Source organism: Phocoena sinus, chromosome 10 (genome assembly GCF_008692025.1).
Source record: "Phocoena sinus isolate mPhoSin1 chromosome 10, mPhoSin1.pri, whole genome shotgun sequence".
Taxonomy (NCBI): Eukaryota; Metazoa; Chordata; class Mammalia; order Artiodactyla; family Phocoenidae; genus Phocoena; species Phocoena sinus.
In genome coordinates this window covers 74,779,866-74,802,634 of record NC_045772.1, presented here as the reverse complement: position 1 = coordinate 74,802,634, position 22,769 = coordinate 74,779,866, and the positions used below count along the sequence as shown (strand labels likewise).

General features: G+C 34.0%; 1 protein-coding gene across 5 annotated transcripts in view; it reads right to left on the bottom strand.

Annotated features, from left to right (window-relative positions):
* CPNE8 (copine 8) overlaps positions 1–22,769 on the bottom strand; it is a 323,255-nt gene that overhangs the window by 46,099 nt on the left and 254,387 nt on the right. For all 5 annotated transcript variants that reach the window (XR_004351899.1, XM_032646596.1, XM_032646594.1 and 2 more), the window contains 2 exons: positions 12,338–12,384; positions 4,003–4,184 (listed from right to left, as the gene is read on the bottom strand). Coding sequence is in view for 4 of the 5 variants with exons in the window: in XM_032646596.1 (XP_032502487.1) it covers positions 4,003–4,184; positions 12,338–12,384 (229 nt within the window). In the remaining variant the exon portion in view is untranslated. The remainder of the gene's footprint in view (positions 1–4,002; positions 4,185–12,337; positions 12,385–22,769) is intronic.

The following is a 22,769-nucleotide window of genomic DNA, read 5'->3' as shown; positions in this document are numbered from 1 at the left end:
TATTATATATCTGCCTTAAGGAAACAATTACAAACCAGGATAGTTCTGAGTTACTTTTTGATCAGCATTTTGACTGGAGGGATTTACATTTCTATAAAATTATGCATTTCCTTTATTCCTCTGGAAATAATAAAGTCACCATTTTCCCCACCATTTCATTTATCTTGATTAGAAAGATTTTATAAATCTTAAAAAAAACATTTCTTAAAATAATTATGTGGAGAATTAGTTTTTGCTTGTTATGACAAATAAAAATAAGATTATGTGTGGCTCTAACACAAAAGTAAAACAGAATGTTCTTGAAAATAAGTACATTCAATTTTGTTGTTTATTAATGAAGAGGGCAGTGGATGCCCTATTTTATATTTCCTTTTTAATTAACAAACTTTTCCACTTCTGAAATAATGAATGTTAATTTTAGAACATACAGAAAGTATAAAGAACAAAATTCAAAATGAGCAATAATCCCACACACAGACTTAAGTGAGGAGTGTCCAGCTCTCACCAGTTTTTTCCTTTCATTTGGCTCCCTGAGGGATTGTACTGGAGATTTAGATTCAGTTCTGGAAGTGAAGCTCAACGTCTCTGTTGCTACCTATAGCCTATAACAATTTTCAGTAGGGCTAACATGCTGCAAAATGCTGAAGAGAGCTGTTAAGAGCTGTTGCTTTACTCTTTGAAATGTATCTGTAGCTGCCCAGAGACTGACTGCTTACTACAGGGGAAAGTTGAGAGAATTTTTCCTTTTATTCAATAAACAAATATCTATTGAGCTTCTATTTTCTGCATGCAGTGTTAAAGACCTTTGGTGATTATACTGTTGAATTTAGTTGCAAGAAAATGTGTACATATAAATATTAAATTGCTCGATTTCTATAATTGCCAAAATAAGTGAAAAGTATGCCAGTGATTTTAGGTATTTGGTAGGAGAAATCACTTGGACAGATGTAGCATTTCTCTCTATTGATCAACACAGAAGACCTTCTTTTAAGGGTCACTGGCTACATGCCCATTAGATATACTTCCTCTAAAGCGTTACACTATAAGGAGTCATCAAGAATCATCACGAGACATGACATTCTTTCCACAACCAAAAGTGCTAATGTGGTGATATTAGTATATTTTTCATTTCTTTTTCTATTCCCTTTTCTTTTTCCACTATATCTATTCTTACACATATTTCAAATGAAAAGCTGGGGCTTACCTTAAATCCTTTTGATTGAGTAAAGCTCAATTTCAACATCTGTGCTAGCCTCAAAATCACAATTAGGGATTTAAAATTCTTTTAAAGGCCTCCCTTGCTATCTGAAAGATTATTTGAATTTGGGGTGATAAACAGATTAATGACTGTGAATACATATCACAAATTCTTACCATGGAAATATGAGGGTTTGGTAATATTAGGTGGTACACTAATTGCCAGATTTACATGGACTGAAGTTTTTCTATTTGCCATTTTCAGCACCTACAGATACACATTGCAGTTATTTAGGCTGAAGTTAACACAAAAATCAAATGGAGCACTATCTGAAGACCTACTTAACCTTTGTCTTTCTTACTTATTCAAGAAAACAAAAGTGCTTTGAAAAAAATTAAAGTCATATAATTATTAGGTAACATTAAAGGTGAGGCATTATCATCATTATCAACATCATCATTGTTGTTTCATCAATTTTAGAAACTATTTTTCATGAATTTAAAGGGTTATGATCTCCATCCTATAAATATTTGAGTTGGTTTCAAAGAATCTTTTAGGATGCAACTAATAAAAAAGTCCCTCCTTTGCATAGGTTTGGTTACAAGGAATGAATGTGGAGGTAGGAAAAGCAGAAAATTAGAGGGAGAGAAAAAGGAAAAAAACAATCATACACAAAGGTGAGAAGAAACTTATGGAAGGAAAATTAATCAATATCATTTAGTTTAACATAATTATTCCTTTTCTTAAGCCTTAAAATAGTTCATGACCTAGGCACTTAAGACTCAGGAGCACATGAGTGATTTTCATGGTCTTATAAGTTTCTGGGAGAATTTAATTCTCTAAGGCACAATAAAATCTCAACAGATATTCATTTTTATATGACATTGGTGGTTGTGGCATGTGGCCTATTTCACAGAGGAAGAATTAAAACCTCGAGCAACCTTCCCCGAAATTGTGTGGAATAGAAAAAGCAAGAATAAGTATAGGGAAAAAAGTTAAAATATAGCTCTTAAAATATATTTAAGGAAGATGAAGTCTAATCATATGAAAGCTTCTGGGGGGGTATGTGTGTGTATGTGTGTGTGTGTGTGTATATATATATATATATATATATACACATACATAATGGTGTTCATAAAGGACATATCTGAGACGTGGGATTATTACAGATGCTTTTATAAAAAGTGGTTTAGTAGTGGTTAAGAATGTGGATTCTAAAATAAGACTGACCTGGGTTCAAGTCCTGTCCTCTGTAAACCTGATTAACTTCTGTGACTCTGAGCTAAATTATACAACTCCTGGGGGTACTCTTTTCACTGTATTTAATGAGTGGCTCTTGATAGACTAGTGTGATGTGACAGTTGTTATATACCTATCCGATAAGAATTTTATGAAGATTATATAAGAAATGAGTATAAAGTACCTGGCTTGATACTCAGTAATTACTTAATAAATGATTGCATTATTGTTTATTTCTATTTTTCTTGCAGAACTTAAAAAATATATATATTACTTTTGTAACAAGAATAAAAACAATGAAAAAAGATCTACAAAAATATTGGGCATGGAAGAGTTTACTTTTACAATATATAGGGTAGGGTAGGGAGGCATTTCTGTTAGGAAAATCTAAATTTTTTCCAAAATGATATCTAACCATTCCTCCATTGAGTTTCCCATTATTTCATTAGAAAGTGCAAGTGAGAATAAGACTGATTAGGTGTATAAGCACCATCTGTGTGAAATTTATTTTAAAGGTAGAATGTAGTACATTGCTTACTTGTAATAATACAGCAGGAGTAGATTTATGCAAATTAAACATTAAAAAGAAAAATATTTATTCCAGTCATACTTACTCCATTATATTGAAACCATAATTAATTGTAGCCATAATTATTGCTTCACATTTGAAAAAAAAAATTCCAGTCATAACTAATCCTTTATATTTGAAAAGAAATGACATTTTAGAAGATGGAAGATTAAGGATAGCTACACATTCTTTGATACCCCTCCCATTGAGAGGTGTTTCCCCTACCTTGAAACTGGGATGAACTTAGTGACTTGCTTGACCAAGAGAATGTAGGAGAAATAACTTTCTGGGACTTCCAAGGCCCTGCAGTTTCTTCCCCAGCCTTTTAGAATACTCACTCTGGGAAAGCTGGTTGCTGTGTAAGAAATATGACTACCTTGAGACCACTACACTATGATGAAGTCTGTGATAACCATATGGACAAGTTGTATGTAGAATGAAGGAAAGATGCCTAGACAACCCAGCTATTTCAGCCATCCTAGCTCAGGCATCAGACATAAGCTAATGAGCCATCTTAGGGGACATACTAGCTCCAGGATATATGACATGGAGAAGAACTGAGGAATCTAACCAACAGCCAAAATAAAACCCAGATATATGGCTCTAGTAGAACAATTCCAGCCATCTCTAGCCAATCACGGCATCCCAGGTGAGGCCCCAGACATCCTGAAGAATGTACCATCCCCCATTGTATTCTGCTCAAATTCCTGACCCACATATCACGAATATAACAGAAGGTGTTATGCAGCAATAGATAACCAGAATAGAGCTCCTATTTATAGATCAGATGCACTTTAGGTAAATTTACTGCTAATCTACTTAACTGTCTTTTTTCCCATTAGTATCACACTCTTAAATCAATCATTCACCAAAATTAAGCTGAGTGTATAGTCATAAGAAGTTGCTACATGAGTAATTAGAGCATAAGCAGCAAGCCAATAAAAAGATCCAACACATTATTTTTTTCAAAATATCAATTCTTTCAATGTATTCTTACCAAAGCAAACTCATGAGATATCCTTCCATCTGGAGGCAGTTTTGCACCAAAACCTAAAGCTGGGAACATTTTATCACTGTCATAATCTTGAACGATTTCTCCCACTGCTTTCAGTGCCATACCATAGGCATTCAGTTGATAAGGATTCATGTAGTGGAGAGAAGTGGGCTGGGTAGGGTTGCCTGATGACAGAAAAAAATATTTCAAACATGAGTGGTCAGGTTAAAGATAAAATTTTTTGGACTTATTTCTTGATATCTATTTCAGGTTTAAGTATTAAAAATCATGTTTTCTGCCTACATTCATAGTATGTTAAATATCTTCTTTTGGATATTGACATAGAGATATTTATTAAATTAGATCAGATATGTAGAAAGTTTCCCCAAGATATGCTAAAGCATATGCAGATTTTTTCAAAAATTATTTCTCATTGTCAATGTCATAGGCTATTCTTGAGTTTCAGTCACAGAAGAAGCATAAAAGTATTTTTGTTAATCGTATTTTATTGTAATCTTTATTTTTAAAAATTGTGTGCCTTTAGTTAATCAGAGGACCCAACTGATGTAATAGGCTTCAATAATTATGAGGCCTTCCTAAAGTTGTATCACAAACATAAATTGAATATTTGAGACATATCTCAATTTAATCACTTGAAAAGAGGAGAGTGTAGAGATTTTCAAATTCATGCTAATTAAATATCTAGAGCTGAAAAATTATTCAGAGTTTCTAACTAAACTTTTAGCTAGGAGTCAAAAGGCTTGAAGTCAGGTCTTGCCATTTGCAGGACAACTATATAATTCCCATTATAAAGCCTACCACAGTATTTACTGGGAAGACAAAATAAGATTATGTGTGTGGAAGTGATTAAAAATTATAAAGTACCATAGAAATGTAAAGTTTAACTACTACTGTTATTATTGTCTGGGTCATCCACAAATGTAGGATGTTTCATTTGAATAAGATGAGTATGAGACAGAAAGTAATATATGTGCTACCACTCAAACACATTGAGATTCACATTCAGTTGCCCTAATTATCAGCACAAAGGCAGCCTGAAAGTCCCTTTAGTTTCTTAAGTGAAAATGGAAATTAAATGGGACTTGTAACAGCTCATAAAGCTCAATTCTACATTAAAACATAGTCCAAAGAAGAAATGCCTCAAGGCATAGTTCTTTTTTGATAGGGAAAAAATAACAATAACCACTTGAGATCCAGAGAGAAACAAAATAAAGATCTCCCTTTGGTTTATAATGCATATAATAATACCCAGACCAATTTTGGTTTCAAGATAAATCATTGTGTACATGCATTTATTTTTCCAAAGAGTTATCAGCATTCAAGAGCCAAATGACAAAATTTCTAAAAAAGTGTCTTCTGTCCAAGATGGGCCCTAATGTTCCCCTCAGCTTGCCTAAACTTAAGAAAGGTTGTCCCTGACCTCCTGTCTCTTAGAACATTTACTTTAGAAAACTTGGAATTATGAATTCCTTCTCTGTTCCTTTGAGAAGTAAATCCTCTACAATCCAGGAATGTTTTCCTCAGGGACGTGGGAGCCATCTCTTTGAAATGTAATCACCAAGAAAAATATCACCTCTGTTGCCTAGTCTCTATGGGAGAGCAGGAGCCTACCTTCAGTAAGTGCTAATTAGTAAACACAGATGGCCTAATCACACAGACCAATTTCCCCTCCAATCTCTCAGCACTTAACCACTAGTTCATCACAGCACTTAAAAACCCTCTCACCTTTTGCTTTGGAGGAATTGAGTTCAATTTCTTTCATTGCAATAGCTTTGATTTCTATTGCAAAAATCCTGAAACAAGTCTTCATTGCCTGTTTAATTATCTGGCGCACTTTTTCTTTGACAGTTCTTTCTAAAGCAGGGATTTTGCCTCTTGTTCAGAAGCCTACCGGAGCCACAACTAAACGATACCACTACCAAGTTGTTATTTAACACAACTCTCAAATGTAAGAAGAATTGTTACCCATTAGTTGCAATATGCAACTAATTCTATTTCTCTAAGAAAACCACAACTTAAAGCTAAAATAAAAATGCTATTAATAACCCAGCTAAACATAAACATAAATAACTAAACATCTTAGCCTATCATGAATAGCAGCGCCCAATCCTACCCATTCAAAGATGTTTCCTATCTCTTTGTAGCATCTTCATCCATACCAATCTCTTCACTATACCACTAATGATGTTTTCTTTTCCATCCCTACCTCTCACTTTGCCACCCTATCCTGAAATTCACTTTCTCCTCCTCCTCCTCACATGCATAAGACAACCTTCCTTATTTATTCCAGCCCTTATTGTCTTTCCTCTCCTACTCTTATGCCCTTGTGTTCTGTACCACAAAATTTGGCAATTCCTTGAATCTGGGACCATATTTGTACCAGCTCTGTAACAGCAGCAATGCATATAGAAAAATGAACTTGTAGTAGGTTGGTAACATTGAGTTATTAGCTAATAATAATAATAATTATAATAGCATGGAATGTAACATGAACTTACTTCATATCTCACTTAATCCCTTTTCAACAAACCTATGACATGGGTACTTTTATTACACCTATTTTTCAGATCAAATAACTTTCAGATTAAATAACTTGACCAAATCACACAGTAATAATTGGTCAAACTAGAATATGAATCTAGGCAGATTCCATAGCCCTTACTCTTAGTTATAACTCTGCTTAAGGATTTTGAACTATTTTAAACCCTGAATATTTTCAAACATATCTGATTTTGTTTTAAATGTACACTACGCTTTTGTAAAAGAAAAAAAACACTTGAATAGGCTCTCTCTCTCTTTTTTTTTTTTTTTGCAGTACGCGGGCCTCTCACTGTCGTGGACTCTCTCGTTGCGGAGCACAGGCTCCGGACGCGCAGGCTCAGCGGCCATGGCTCACGGGCCCAGCAGCTCCGCGGCATGTAGGATCTTCCCGGACTGGGGCACAAACTCGTGTCCCCTGCATCGGCAGGTGGACTCTCAACCACTGCGCCACCAGGGAAGCCCTTGAATAAGCTCTTTTAAAAAGCTTCATTGAGATATAATTCATATAACTTATAGTTAACCCATTTAAAATGTACAATTCAATTATTTTAAGTATATTTACAAATAAGCAGAACCATCAATACAGTCAATTTTAGAACATTTTCATCACCTCAAAAAAATGTACTTATTTACAATCATTCCCTTATTACTCCATCCAGCCCAGCACTAAACAATGACTAATCTACTTTCTGTCTCTTTAATTTGCCTATTCTGGACATTTCATGTAAATAGAATTACACAGTATATGGTCATTTGTGACTAGGTTTCACTTAGTATAGTGATTTCAAGGTTCATCTGTGTTGTAGCATGTTTTGGCACTTCATATTTCATTCCTGTTTATTGCCAAATAATATTCCATTGCATGAATATACCACATTTTAAAATCAGTTTACCAGTTGATGGACATTTGGGTTGTTTCCACATTTTGGCTATTATGCTGCTATAAACATTCATGTACAAATTTCTGTGTGGATATAGGTTTCCATGTCTCTTGCATATATATCAAGGGTGGAACTGCTGGGTCATATGGTAACTCTACATTTAACAACTTGAAGAACTGCCAGAGTCTTCCAAAGTGGCTGCACCATTTTACATTCTCATCAGCAGTATATGAGGGTTCCAACTTCTTCATATGCTCACAACGCTTATTGTTTTCTGACTTTTGGATTATAGTCATCCTAGTGGGTGCGAAATAGTATCTCATTATTATTTTGATTTGTGTTTCCTGATATGTAAGTATGCCAAGTACCTTTTCATGTGCTTACCGGTCATTTGTATAGCTTTTCTGAATAACTGGAATACCACTTTTAATTGGGTTGTCTGTTTTCGAGTTATAAGAGTTCTTTATATATTCTAGATACAAGTCCTCTATGAGATATTTGATTTGCTAATATTTTATCCCATTCTGAGGTTTGTCTTTTCACTTTGTTAATTATGTTCTATGGCACATAAAGAAGTTTTAATTTTGATGGAGTTCAATTTATTTATTTTTTTACTCTTGTCACTCATGTGTTTGGTGTCATATCTAAGAATCAATTGTCAAACCCAAGGTCATGAAGATATATCCCTACGTTTTCTTCTAATAGCTTTATAATTTTAACCCTTACATTTAGATTTTTGATCTATTAAGGGTCCAACTTCATTCTTTTGCCTGTGTCTATCCAGTTGTCCCAGTACCATTTGTTGAAGAGACTATTCTTCCCCCATTGAATTATCTTGGTACCCTTCTCAAGATCAGTTAACCTTAGAGGCATGGGTTTATTTCTGGAATTTCAATTCTATTTCATTGATCGATATATCTATCTTTATGCCAGACCTACACTGCCCTGATTACTGTTGCTTTGTACTAAGTTTCAAAAATGAGTATGAATCTTCCTACTTTGTTCTATTTTTTTCAAATTTGCTTTGGTTCTTCTGGGCCCCTTTAAATTCCAAATGAATTTTTGGGTCAGTTATCCGTTTCTTCAAAAAATACCTTTCAGATTTTGATAGAAATTACAGTGAATCTGTCAATCTCTTTGGAAAATACTGCCATATTAACAATGTTGAATTTCCTAATCAATGAATGCGGCATATTTTTCAACTAATTTAGATCTTTAATTTCTTACAAAATTTTTTCAGAATATAATTTTAGGGTATAAGTTTTGCACTCACTTTGTTAAATTTATTCCTAAGTACTGTATGCCTTTTGATACTACTGTAAATAGAACTGTTTTCTTAATTTCATTTTCATATTGTTCATTGGAAGTGTATAGAGAAAGAATTGATTTTTATATATGGATCTTCCATCCTTCAATCTTGCTGAACTCATTTAATAGTTCTAATAGATTTTTAGTGGATTCCTTAGGATTTTCTACATAAAATGTTATATCACCTGCAAATAAAAATAGTTTTACCTCTTCCTTTCCAATCTGGATGTCTTTTTTTTTTTTCTTGCCTAATTGCCCTGGCCGCCAGTACAATGTAAAATAGAAGTAGCAAGAGCAGACATCCTTGTCTTTTTCCTCATCTTAAGGTGAAAGCATCAAGCTTTTCACCCTTAAGTATGATGTTGGCTATAAGTTTTTATATTTCCCTTCATAAGGTTAGTAAGTCACTTTCTATTCCTAGTTTACGTGGTTTCATTATAAAAGTATGTTGGACTTTGTCAAATTCTTTTTCTATATCAATTGAAGTGACCATGTGTTTTTTACATTTTCTTCTATTGGTACAGTGTATGACATTATTTGATTTTTGAATATTAAGTCAACCTTGCATTCCTGGGATAAATTTTAATTGGTCAGGGTATATAATTCTCTACATATGTTGTTGGATTCAGTTTGCTAGTATTTTGTTAAGAGTTTTTATATCCATAAAAGATATTGTTCTTTAGTTTTTCTTACGATGCTTTTGTCTGGTTTTGGTATCAAGGTAATACCTCTTAAAATGAGTTGGAAAGTGTTCCTTCCTCTTCCACTTTTGGAAAGTGTTCCTTCCTCTTCCTCTTCCAATTTGTGAAGAATTGGCATTAATTCCTCTTTAAATAGAGTTCATCAGTGAAGCTATCTATACCTGGGCCCACATAAACTTTGTGGATAGTTTTTATGGGTCTGTTCAGATTGTCTATTTTCTTAAGTCAGTTTCAGTAGTTTGTATCATTGTATTGAATAAAAATTCTCGCCCTTCTAGTGGTGCTAATGTTCATCAATAAATGAAAGCTAACATTTTAATCCAGTTGGGTTTTGGTGTATATGTTTCCTATATTACTAAATAAAACATGTGCAAAAATCATTAACTTGAAGCCACAATATTGGAGAATAAATTTATCATGTAGTCAAAGATAAGCTAAATTAGAATTTGGTCTCCTCATCTCTATCTGTAACTCTACTGCTAACAAGTCAAAATGTTGAGTCCGCCTGCCGACGCAGAGGATGCGGGTTCGTGCCCTGGTCTGGGAGGATCCCACGTGCCGCGGAGCAGCTGGGCCGGTGAGCCATGGCTGCTGAGCCTGCATGTCCAGAGCCTTGCTCCACAACGGGAGAGGCCACAACGGTGAGAGGCCCACGTATGGCAAAAAAAAAAAAAAAAAAAAAGGATGATGGTTGGAGTAAGTGATCTCTTACCTAAAAATTCTATTATTTTGTGAAATGTGAGTGAATGTGAGAGAAATGTGAAGTGAATTTAATGTGAGAGTTAGAGCACAGTAAACAATTTGAAAAGAAAACTAGATAAATATATAAACTAATGGCAACTTCTGGTAAAAGTTAAAAAATGAGACTCAAGGGTGTGGTGAAAAGCGAAACCTCCTGCACTGTTGGTGGGAATGTAAATGGAAACAGCCACTATGGAAAACACTATGGAGGTTCCTTAAAAATCTAAAAATAGAATTACCATATTACACAGCAATCCCACTACTTGAGAAAAAAACATAATTCAAAGAGCCATGTACCACAATGTTCACTGCAGCACTATTTACAATAGCCAGGACATGGAAGCAACCTAAATATCCATTGACAGATGAATGGATAAAGAAGATGTGGCACATATATACAATGGAATATTACTCAGCCATAAAAGGAAATGAAATTGAACTATTTGTAGTGAATTGGATGGGCCTAGAGTGTGTCATACAGAGTGAAGTAAGTCAGAAAGAGCAAAACAAATACTGTATGCTAACACCTATATATGGAATCTAAAAAAAAAACAAAAACAAAAAACAAAAGGTCATGAAGAACCTAGATGTAAGATGGAAATAAAGACACAGACCTACTAGAGAATGGACTTGAGGATATGGGGAGGGGGGAGGGTAAGCTGTGACAAAGTGAGAGAGGGGCATGGACATATATACACTACCAAATGTAAAATAGATAACTAGTGGGAAGCAGCTGCATAGCACACGGAGATCAGCTCGGTGGTTTCTGACCACCTAGAGGGGTGGGATAGGGAGGGTGGGAGGGAGGGAGATGCAAGAGGGAAGAGATATGGGAACATATGTATAACTGATTCACTTTGTTATAAAGCAGAAACTAACACACCATTGTAAAGCAATTATATTCCAATAAAGATGTTAAAAAAAAAAGAAGGTATGGCATATATATACAATGGAATATTACTCAGCCATAAAAAGAAATGAAATTGAGTTATTTGTAGTGAAGTGGCTATACCTACAGTCTGTCATACAGAGTTAAGTAATTTAGAAAGAAAAACAAATGCCATATGCTAACACATATATATGGAATCTAAAAAAAAAAAAAAATGGTACTGATGAACCTAGTTGCAGGGCAGGAATAAAGATGTAGACATAGAGAATGGACTGGAGAACACGGGGTGGGAGGGGGAAGCTGGGGCGAAGTGAGAGTAGCATCGACATATATACACTACCGAATGTAAAATAGCTAGTGGGAAGCAGCAGCATAGCACAGGGAGATCAGCTCAGTGTTTTGTGATGACCTAGAGGGGTGGGATAGGGAGGATGGGAGGGAGGCTCACGAGGGAGGGGATATGGGGACATATGTTAGCATATGGCTGATTCACTTTTTTGTACAACAGAAACGAACATAGTATTGTGAAGCAATTATACGCCAGTAGAGATCTAGTAAAAATAAAATAATAATGAGACTCATGTTCTTATGATATATAATAACTCATTTTAAATGACTGTTCTGTTTGAAACAAAGTCACTTCAAAATATAGTTAAAAGTCCACTCTCTTTCCTTTCTTAAAATGTTTGATATACAAATTAGGAATATCCATACATGGGGTGTTATATGATGGTCCATCTAAATTAATTAAATATAAATGTGTTAACATAAGTAATTCTTAAAAATAACTGAGTAAAAGTAAAGTAAGCTGCTACTGTACATGTATTTGAATTACATTTGTATAAATTAATACACAGAAAAGTACTATAAAAATGAGGATTATAGTTAGACACACTTCAGAATTGTAGTTATGCATGGAGAAGAAGGGAGTGTAGAAAAAATGAGGCAGGGTACACAACGAGCTTAACTAGATCTAAAATTTTCCTTTTAAAAATATGTAAAACAAAAAAGACAATATTTCAATATTTAATAAATTTGAATGGGACTATTATGCACTTTTGTTGTATTTCTTATAGTCTTTTGTATACCTGAACTATTTCATAATACTGAAAAAAGAAAAGTTATCTGAAGTTTGTAGGAAACACTTCAGAAGTATGTATTCATGGAAAGAAAACATCTAAACCTCATGAAAATAAATATTTATTTTTTAATGTAATTGCTGATAATTTTTATTATGCGATAGTCATAATACTCACCATTTGATGCAGTAAAATCAATAGCCACTGTGAAATTGATTTGTGTTCTAAAATATAAGTAAATTAGAATCATTAATAACTGAATAACCTCATAAAAAGAAGTTTGATTTCAATTTTTGTTACATTTTTAACATCAGTAATTTTCTTAAATGTTATTACTAGCAACTATGTTACAGCACACACTGAATAGTATCAGTTAGGCAGTTTTACAAGCTAAGAACCTGGCAAAATACCTTTACGATCATGCAACTGTAAAATACAAAATAAAGCATCAGGAATAAAAATAGCTCCTAGATGAAAGCACAATAACTAAGTGAGGAGCTCATAATGAAGTCAAACTATAAATAATTATTTGCCAGTCTCCAATGTCAACATTTATTATTAATTTCTTTTCAAAACTATTCTGTAGTCGATGTGAAATTATTATGTCCTTAAAAGTATGGCATTGCTAAAATAATGTCTAATAATATCGTTCCTTAAACTAATTCCAACAATCCTGAAAACACAGGATTTTCTTTTGCTTTCTTCAGAACTCAAGTATTTCAAATACTGATCAGTGCTCAGTGCTCAGTGCTCACAGCATTCCTGTGTACTTGCATGTATTTATAGATATGGATAAATATTTAAATAGATGAAATTGTTATATATACTTAAAAATTTCAGCACATGGTAGTTACCCCAAATTATTTTACTGTATTAGTGGGTTTTTTTTTTTTTTTCTTTTTTTTTCTGGTAGAAACCAAGGAGGTGGCATTCGCATTAAAAAGTCACTCTTTTGGATATATCTCTAAGTCTTTCTATATGTAATTCCACTTTCTCACCAAAGAAGGCATAAAAACACAAATAAGTGACAATGATATAATTACTGGGGTAACCTGTTGTCATATCTAATTTACAAAATAATTTTTAATTTAAAAAGTAAATAATTTGAAAACATGGTTGCTTAGACTATTTTAAATAACAAATTAATTTTGATACACTGTACAACTGATTTAACACTTCAAAGTTTGAGCTGTTATTTAAATGGTGGTGTGATGATGAAGAGGATGGTGATGATGATGGGTATGGCACTATAGGGTCCCTTGTAGTTCTCTTAGTATAAAGTATAGTAACATTTCCTTCTTTCTATAAAAATTCAGCTGAAAAACCCTTAATACTGCTCAGGTGTTGAAACAAATTCACGTTTTTTCCCTAAAGAATAAACAACCTTTGTTGCTTTACATTAATAAAAACTAATATAGATTCTCTTTATAGCTATATGGTAATTTTTTTCTCAGAGTAGAAATTAGGTTTAGAGGCTAAGAATATAGGCTAATTTGGAGCATAACACTTTTAGCACATAAAACTTTTAGAAAAAGAATCAGTGAAACATTTGGGAGAATATTTTGAGATAATAAATCCCTTTGAGGAACTGAAAAGAACAGTCACCATCAGGACATTGCTTTTTCATTCTGCTACTAGAGAGAAAGTGACTATAATATAGGGTATAGTATGGTATATTAGAAAGGGTTTATTAGCTTTTGAGTCTGAAAGGATGGGGTTTGAATTTCAGCAACCCAGTTGCTGACATTAGCCAAGTTTTAGAACTCTCAGAAGGCAGGTACCTGGCACATAACAATTAAGCAAGGATGGACAGAAAAACTACATGAAACATTATCTTTGTGTGTGTGTGTGTGTGTGTGTGTGTGTGTGTGTATATATATATATACACATATATGTATATATATACATATACATACAGACATACATATATATATAAAACATATACATATAGAATGTGTTTTTATATAGCTTTTATCAATTAACCTCATAATAATTTTTAAAGGAAGGTACTAGTATTCTCCTTTTATAGTTGAGGAAATCTATGCTCATAAAACTTAACTTTCCACATAAGTAATAAATGCCAGTACTGGAATTCAAATTCACATATAACCTCCAAGACCATATTTATAAACTCTATGCTACTCTAATTGTACAATTAAATATTTGTGAACTGTCTGGTTATAATAAAACCACAATAAAGGATAGTGATTATTATGTTACAAACTGAAAAATGATACTATACAGATATCCTTAACGATAAAGATGCCAGGGCATAGTCTCATGCTTGGACAAATCTGTCTTTCTTCTATCACTAATGTTATATACATAAATCACAAGATAATTGTTATAAATGCCTTTTTATGTTCTTTTACTCAAATGACACTTCCTTAGGAATGAAAAATAACTCTAAGCTTCAAGAACATGGCTTTTAGCACATTATAAGAGTCAATATAGCAGTTGTGTCTGGTTCAATCTTCCTTAGGTTTTAGGGATAGACACCTTGTTTTGGCTCAACTCTCTCTTATAGCAGTGTCTACTTTCCACATATTGGAACATCACTGTGTTTGTTGGATGAATGTGTTCATTTTATGACTGTTTCTAATATATTTTCCAAGTTAGCCCAGGATGTGTAGCATAAATACCAACTCCTTAGAAGCATTAGTTGTAGGTAAAAAAACCTTCAATAATCAGAGATACAAAGGTCATTTCAAAGCCAGTTGTACCTAGCAAAGCTGCAAAGAAAAGATATGGCTACTAACTGAAGAAGTATACTGTATATAAGAATAAAAAATGAGAGAAAAGTATTTATTTACTGAAACCTTTAGCTAGCTAAACAAACCAAATTATAAAACCAAGTAGATTAGGTACAACAAAAAGTGTAAAAAAAAAAGAGAGAGAAAATTTAGAAAGAAATGAAAGGAAGAGGAAGGAAAAAGGAAGGAAAAAGGAAAGAAGGGACAGAGGAGCAAGGGAGGAAGGAAGGAAGGCAGGAAGGGAGGAAGGAAGGGAGGGGGGAAGGAAGGAAGGGAGGGAGGAAAGAAAGAAGGAAAAAAGAAATAAAGAAAGAAAGGAGGGAAGAAGGCGGGGAGCCAGGCTGTACCAGGAGTACCTATGAAGCTTGAAGCTTGGGACATTTCAAAACAATACAAAAGACAGGTGCATTTAGCACTAAATGATAACTAAGACCATTTGATAATCATGGTGCAACAGAAAATCTCAACAAGTAAAACAATCGTTGATGCATATTTGGTGGTTAATTGATTTCAAGATTTGATTACTTCCTTGTTTCATTCTGCATATCAAAAAGAATCTCACTCCTTTACTGTGTTGAATCAACAGTATTCTAATCAGAAGGGAAATATGATGGCTCACAAATCATTTCATGGTTGTGATAGTCCCTTAACTTATTATCACACCATTTGGATTTTTCCATCTAAAAAACTACAATTCAACAATTATTTATTGAGCATCTTCTGATTGTCAAGCACTGTGTTAAGTGATAAACAGAAAATGGGAGCAAAGCAAACACTATCATTGAACTCATAGAGCTCAATTTCAACTTTCCACAATTAAAAACAATGACAAAACAGCACAGCAGATTATCATGTAATTCACAATCAATAGCCTAACTTAAAACACAGCTGTGCATTTACTGTGGATAACAGCTTGTTCATTCTCATGATTCTTAAACGTTCTCATTCATATTATAATGTATACTTATTATGCCAAGGGCCACATTCTATGTATTTTGAAAATATTAGCTAATAAAAGTTTTAAAGAAAGTTGCTAGCAATACTACAACTTTAGGCTAAAACAGATTTCTTGAAGACTTTGATAAATGATTTGTCATAAAATTAAAATAAATCTTCATCAGTAATTGTTACCTTTTTATTTTTTTAAATTTATTTACTTTACCTTTAATAGTTTTTGAAACCTAATGTTAGAGAAAAAAGAAGCAACCATGAGTCAAAGTTAAAAAACAACAACAACAACACAACTGAATTCACATGAAATTTCTCTTGACAGAGTATTCATAAAGCTATCACATATAAATCCTTGAGACATTTTGCTTAGGAAGTGTTACTGTAGCTCTCATTTTATGTTTTAGAAGTAGACAAAAAAAGAACAGGATTTCAAGAAACCCAGATAGTATAAAAAAGGCACGGCTGCAAATTTTCATGAGTTAGTAGTAACATCTCATGACACTTCCCAATGCATATGCCCTAGTACTACTGAAATATATTCTTGGAAAATGTCCTTATTTCATTCTGCCACCTTTCTGAAAGTTGTGAATGACATAAATCAGATGTTAATGTGGAAATCTTAACTAGCACATCAAAGATACATAGAAAACGTATGTGCATGTCAAAGAAATCTACACATACACACATGTATGCACACACACAGAGTGATACCATCTTAGATAACTTTTCTACAGCTGTTATGAATTAATAATCAAGAACTAACAACTGTGATGGGGATGTGCAGAAGGATTGTTTCACTTTCTTCCCAAATTCAAATTCTGTTCAGTTGCACAAACTGAACGTTATCCAACATGAAAGATGAACTTTCTCCACCTTTCTTTAAATTAATCTTGACAAAGGCTGAATCAGACCAACTATCTATTGGAATCTAGAACCCTAAATGAAGTTGAGATGCCCACCCAACTCTAATATTCTTTTCATTCTTTCCTTGCCGATACCGAGACTATGCTTCTGCCTTGATTTACTGAGATGCACTCTAGCTCACCCTTGGGTTCTGGAACCTGCCCTGAACTCAGGTTCACTTCCTCAGGGACTATTATCCAGCCTAATCCTTCTTGACCCTAGCTCACCATGGGCTAAACCTTGAACTTTTCTGCCTTGCCTTTCCCTCTTTTTTTCTTTTTTTTTTCTTTGAGGTACGCAGGCCTCTCACTGTTGTGGCCTCTCTTGTTGCGGAACACAGGCTCCGGACGCACAGGCTCAGCGGCCATGGCTCACGGGCCCAGCTGCTCCGCGACATGTGGGATCTTCCCGGACTGGGGCATGAACCCATGTCCCCTGCATGGGCAGGCGGACTCTCAACCAGGGAAGCCCTCCCCTCTTTCTTAAAAGCAGTTCAACTACCTGAATGACAACACAGACAGCTGCCTGACTCTAAATTTTGCTACATCTTCAAAATTCCGGATTCCTGTGCCCATAAACTACTGACAGGATTATTTGCCCTTGACAAGTGAGGTCTGCTAGAACGAGGGCAGGCTTTGAGATACACAAATGCAAATTTGTGTACTTTCACCTATCTGCAATATGATCTTTGAAAGGCTATTTAACCTCTCTGCACCTCATTTGTAATGAGCTAGGGTTAACAAAATCTTTCTTGGATTGTTGTTGTAAGGACAAGAAAAGCACCTGTCTTTTATAGCAGGCACTCAAGAAGTAGCTGTTATGATTATTATCACCATATTGAAGCTAGTTTTTTAGAACCCAAGTTTAGCATATTTCTTTGAAAACTGGTGTAATATTTATCCAATTTCTAGAGCTATCAGAGTTTCAGGTTTTTCCTACAACCTGATCCTCCCATGTCAGATTTCCTTTCCTTCACACTGGCTTCTAAGGTCCCAATCTACCCAAACCAAAATAGCACCATAAAGGATCTAATTTTGTTAGAAGGTGTCATCTGGGTACTTCCTAAAACAAAATCCCCCTGAAGGAAGTAATTATAAGCTTTGATCCTAGCTTTATTTTCCTTCCTATCCTTCCTAAAATTTTGTATTTCTATGGGATCAGTGAAATGTCAAAAGTAAAAATAAAAAAAAACTGGAGACAAGTGATATGATTCCTAAACTCTTTATGCTAATAGTTTTGATCCTTATTAAATCTAGTTTTCATAAATTAACAAACCTTTGTACACTCTCCAGGTTTTGAAGATTAATTTCAGTATTATTTTTAACACAATTAAAGTGTTCCAAAATACAACTTTGCAAGTAGGTAAGCTGATCATCCTATAGTTCAAGAACTCCTTATCAAGGTAGGTATGCAAGATGGCCAACCTTTTTTCAAGTCATTAGTTTAGAAAATATCTCATAATGACATAAAGAAAACAACAAAACATATCAACCTCTAACCAAAAAGAGAAGCAGTATCCAATAGAATCCCTTTTTTTTTTTTTTGGCCACACTGCAGCTTGCAGAATCTTAGTTCCCCAATTAGGGATTGAACCTGGGCCCACAGCAGTGAAAGCACTGAGTCTTAAGCACTGGACTGCTAGGGGATTCCCTAGAGTCCCATTTTAAATGAGGTAGTTGCTGAAGAGGCATGATGCCTAGCAGGAAAGCTATGAACTTTTAAATTATAGATTGGAGTTTGAATTTCAGAATTACAACTAGCTAGCTAGATGTGACTCATTTGCAAACTTACCATGTCCCTGAATCTCAATTTTCTCATATGATAAAAAGGTACCAGCTACTTTGAAGAAGCCCTCTACTTATCAGAAATAAAATCTTGAAGTACCTGCATATAATAAATATTCTGCGTGCTGGAGGACCAATCTCTTGAGCAACCATGTCATCCTTTCCTTATTCATATTAATCCTTTCCTCTGTTGAGGCAGATGAAATACTTCTCTCTTTACATTAACATATATATATTTCTTTTTTCATTAATTCTTCCCATAGTGAAGGTAAGTTGTATATCACGGCTGGGGTAATGAGCCCCCAAGGGTGTAGGCAGTAGAAGGTACATTGTCTGCAGATACCTTAAAAACAATAATGTAATCTACTAATACACAGTCTACATTTTAATATCACCATACACTAGCAGTTCTAAGCAATGTCAGTGATAAATTTTCCCACCCTTCCACAACCTGCCCTTGGTAAACCACTCTTATTTGCTTAACTCTGTTTCCCTTTCCCCTGGCTGCCAAGCTTTCAGTTCCCACCAGAAAGAAACTATTTTAGACAGTGTGGCTAAAAGTATACACTCTGATAATGAAATATAACTACGAAACTGCCTGGTACAAAATAGATTGTCAATATTTTGGCTAAATTAGCACTGGTTCTGATGATGAAACATACATGCAATTTCCTTTGACTCTGAAATATATAGTTCTGAAAAAATCATTTGAAAATAACATAAGCTGGCAATTAAATCACAATCTTAAAGGCTATAACTGGACATCTTTAGAATTCTCAAGCATGCATTTTGTATATATAAAAATTAGAATCAAGCATTAACCAAAACAGTGTTTATGAGTCTTCTTAATACTTCCATAAGTTTCTTTTCTAAATCACATTTTAGATGAGTTTAGTTTAGATATGATAATGTTTTAGGTGAATGTATTTCTAGAAAGCAGAATGGCTTTACTTTTATTATATTTTTACCCATTCAGCACTGCAGGGTTTAGCTCTCAACTTATTTGATGAATGCAGAACACTTGGGTGCCACAACAAGAAGCACTATAAAAAATCTTAGTTATGTATATTCAGTTTTCAAAAAGAAACTGGACTAGGAAAAAAATTCGTGTTGTATGTTCTGGCAAGATGTGCTCCCTGAGACAACATATCTAATATAATGCTACCAACTGTATAAAACCAAGGCAAATATTTTATAGCATCATTGCACTTGCTTCAAGTATTTTTAAAAAATCCTTATGGAGCTCGTTAATAATGGCACTTACTTATATTCAACTCACCTTTAAAATAAGCATATTAAGAAGTCCACTTTTAGCCTCTACAATGAGTCTATAATAGGTAGATAGCTTTAATTTTTCTCCTAAGACTTTTTACTTGGAGTGGGATATAAACCTTTTGCATATAATTTCAGACAAGTTTTAGATTCAGTGTCAAGAGTTTGGGTTGTGATTGATTACAATGGAAGGAATAACCTGGCATGATCCTCCAAAGAGAATTGAACTAAAAAAAAAAAAGAGACTGTTATTGACTTTATAAAGTTGAATATGTCTTTTTCTCTCCATGTCTCTGTTAATTAGGACATTTACCACCAACAATGAGAAAAGACATATTAGAACGTTAAACAAATTCAGATTATTCAGAAAAATGATAGCTAGCATTTATCAAGGGTATATGCCATTTAATCCACAGTCACTCTGTGAGATAGGCATTATTATTATTTTTTCTATTTCATAGAAACAGAAACAGGTTATGCCAACAAAAGACAAATCTAGGATTTGAACCAGGCAGTTAGTGCCAGAACCCAAATTCTTGGCCACTATTATGCATTGCCTTCAGGAACCACTTATTTAACCGACTTGATTTTTTGCCAAACATTTACCCCCTATTTTGATTCTTTCCCAGAACTTGCCCACTTAGGGTCTCCCCTATTATCTTCTCTCATGCTCCCTTTCTGTTAATATGTGAGGAAAATAAGCAGTTCATGCTTCTTATCTTGATCTTGCCTTCTTCCAAGTCACTAAAACCCAGTACAGAGTTGAGATGATTTCTGGCAGAGGCAACACAAAAGCATTTTTTTCTTATCCTGGAAAGCCTGGTCCATCTGTTTTGTTTGGTGATTATGATATGAGGCATGGAAAGAGGAAGGTCACAAGATGATAAAATCTGAGCTAGACAGACATGGGGGTTTGTAATCCAGTTAACTAAATTGTCACACTCTTCATTTAAAATTCCTATTTGTTTTTAATGTTTCATTATGCTAAGAGATTTGGGGAAAAAGAGTGGAAAGTCAGGCTTAAAGTGGCTTTCTAATTAATCTATATTTATTCAGTGGCTACTCTATGTTCAGCCCTATAAAAATATTTTGAGAATGAACAATTAAAATGGTAACCAGGGAAGCTAGCAACCACTGTATATAAGTGGTTGTGAAGCTCATTTGGGACCAGGTGGATGACATTCTGGGCTTTCTTCAGAGGAAGTAAATGACAGTCTGTAGGCCTGCAAGTTTCTAATACACTCAATTTTCTGATAAAAGTGTAGATTAGGGTTTCAGGTTGACATGACATTCTGGTTGCTTAGGGGTACTCAGTGTGCACGAGAATTTGAGATCTGTTTTCCCCATTCATCTGCCAGTCAAAGAAATGTGAAAAACTTTATATATATTTGTTCCTTGGTCCTGTTAGTGGTGGAGTGGAGTTTCATGAAGACGTGAGAGAAATAGAGGACCGAAAGGCAGACAAAACCAAATTGAAACATGATTCTGTCCTCAGATACTCATAATGTGAGCTGTTGTCTGTAGAGGTCAATAAACCCATTTCACAAATAACAATTATTATAAAAATGATGATGTTACCCTAAAGGAGTATTTAGATTTCAGAAGTCTCTGATTTTCAATGAATCTGACATTGTCCTTATCAATGATAATTGGGATATTCAATGTCATACATTAAGGATTACTGAGTAAACATCTTTGCTTTCCAATTGTATCAGAATTTTAGTATTAAAATCATTTTTAGTAAGTAAAGAGAAATAAAATAACCACAGGAAAAACATACAGAGCATGATTAAAAATAATAACTCTAATGACAACAACCCAGAAGAGGCAATCCATTTTTTTTTACTCTACAGTAAGACCTCCTTTGTGGATATTATTGTATTTAGAAAATAAAACTCTTTACTACCTCAAGTCATAAATTGTATCTTATGCTCCAGGGAAAGCATGGTTCTGCTTAGCAAAAAAACAAAAAAAAAAAAAAAAAGGAAAAAAAGAAGGTCTAAAAATTAAAATTTTCTTTCACAGAATATTTCCATAAAAATTGGACCTTGTCTGATTGAGAATGCATCTGTCTCATCTGCTCACTGTGTACCTCAATCCATAAACCTGTCTACTGCAGCTAAACACAGTGTGTTAGGAACTGAGACAATGAATGAAAAGTAACACACTAACAACATGGTTTCACAAACAATGAATCAATCAGGTAAATATCTACATCAATAATGACTATAGTAATGGAAGCCTAGAATACTCAATACTAAGAATTAGACATATAAAGAAGTTCCTTTGAAGGGGAAGATATTAAAGGACTATTGAGAACAGTTTTAATATTTAAATGTGTTCATTCTTAACTATACATAATTTCTACTTGGATTCATGAGAAAACAATATTTTCATAACTTTCTATTCATTATTCTTTGTAAGATGAAACAAGAAGAGAGATTACATTTTAAAGTGTGATTCAAGAATTTCCTTCTAAGAGTTTAATCACAATCTGTTAGTCCTACATGTTCCACACGAGTCACCTGTTTTGCCCTCTTTGTCTATTCTCATGCTCCCACATGTTGTCCAGTATAAGGAAAATAGTTTACACAATTAATGTAGAGAACAAAATGAATACAGGAAAACCTAAACTAATATTATTTTGGATAACCCACAGCTAGCCAGAGTACCAATTTAACTGCTGTTACTAATATTTTATATGATGATCTTCCACCTTTTTTGAAAACATCTAGTTTTACTTGTCAATTAAGATTCAGCATAAGCAAAACTCAACAATAGTTTCTGCTAGACTAGAATATGGTGAGTACATTCCTGAATTGATGCCACCCAAATTAGCAATAATGATGCTCACCCAAGTTAACAAGAAAACAATACACAAATACCAGTAACAAATGCTGATATCTTGGTATTTTAAGTATTTTAATACTTGGTATTGAGTAGTTA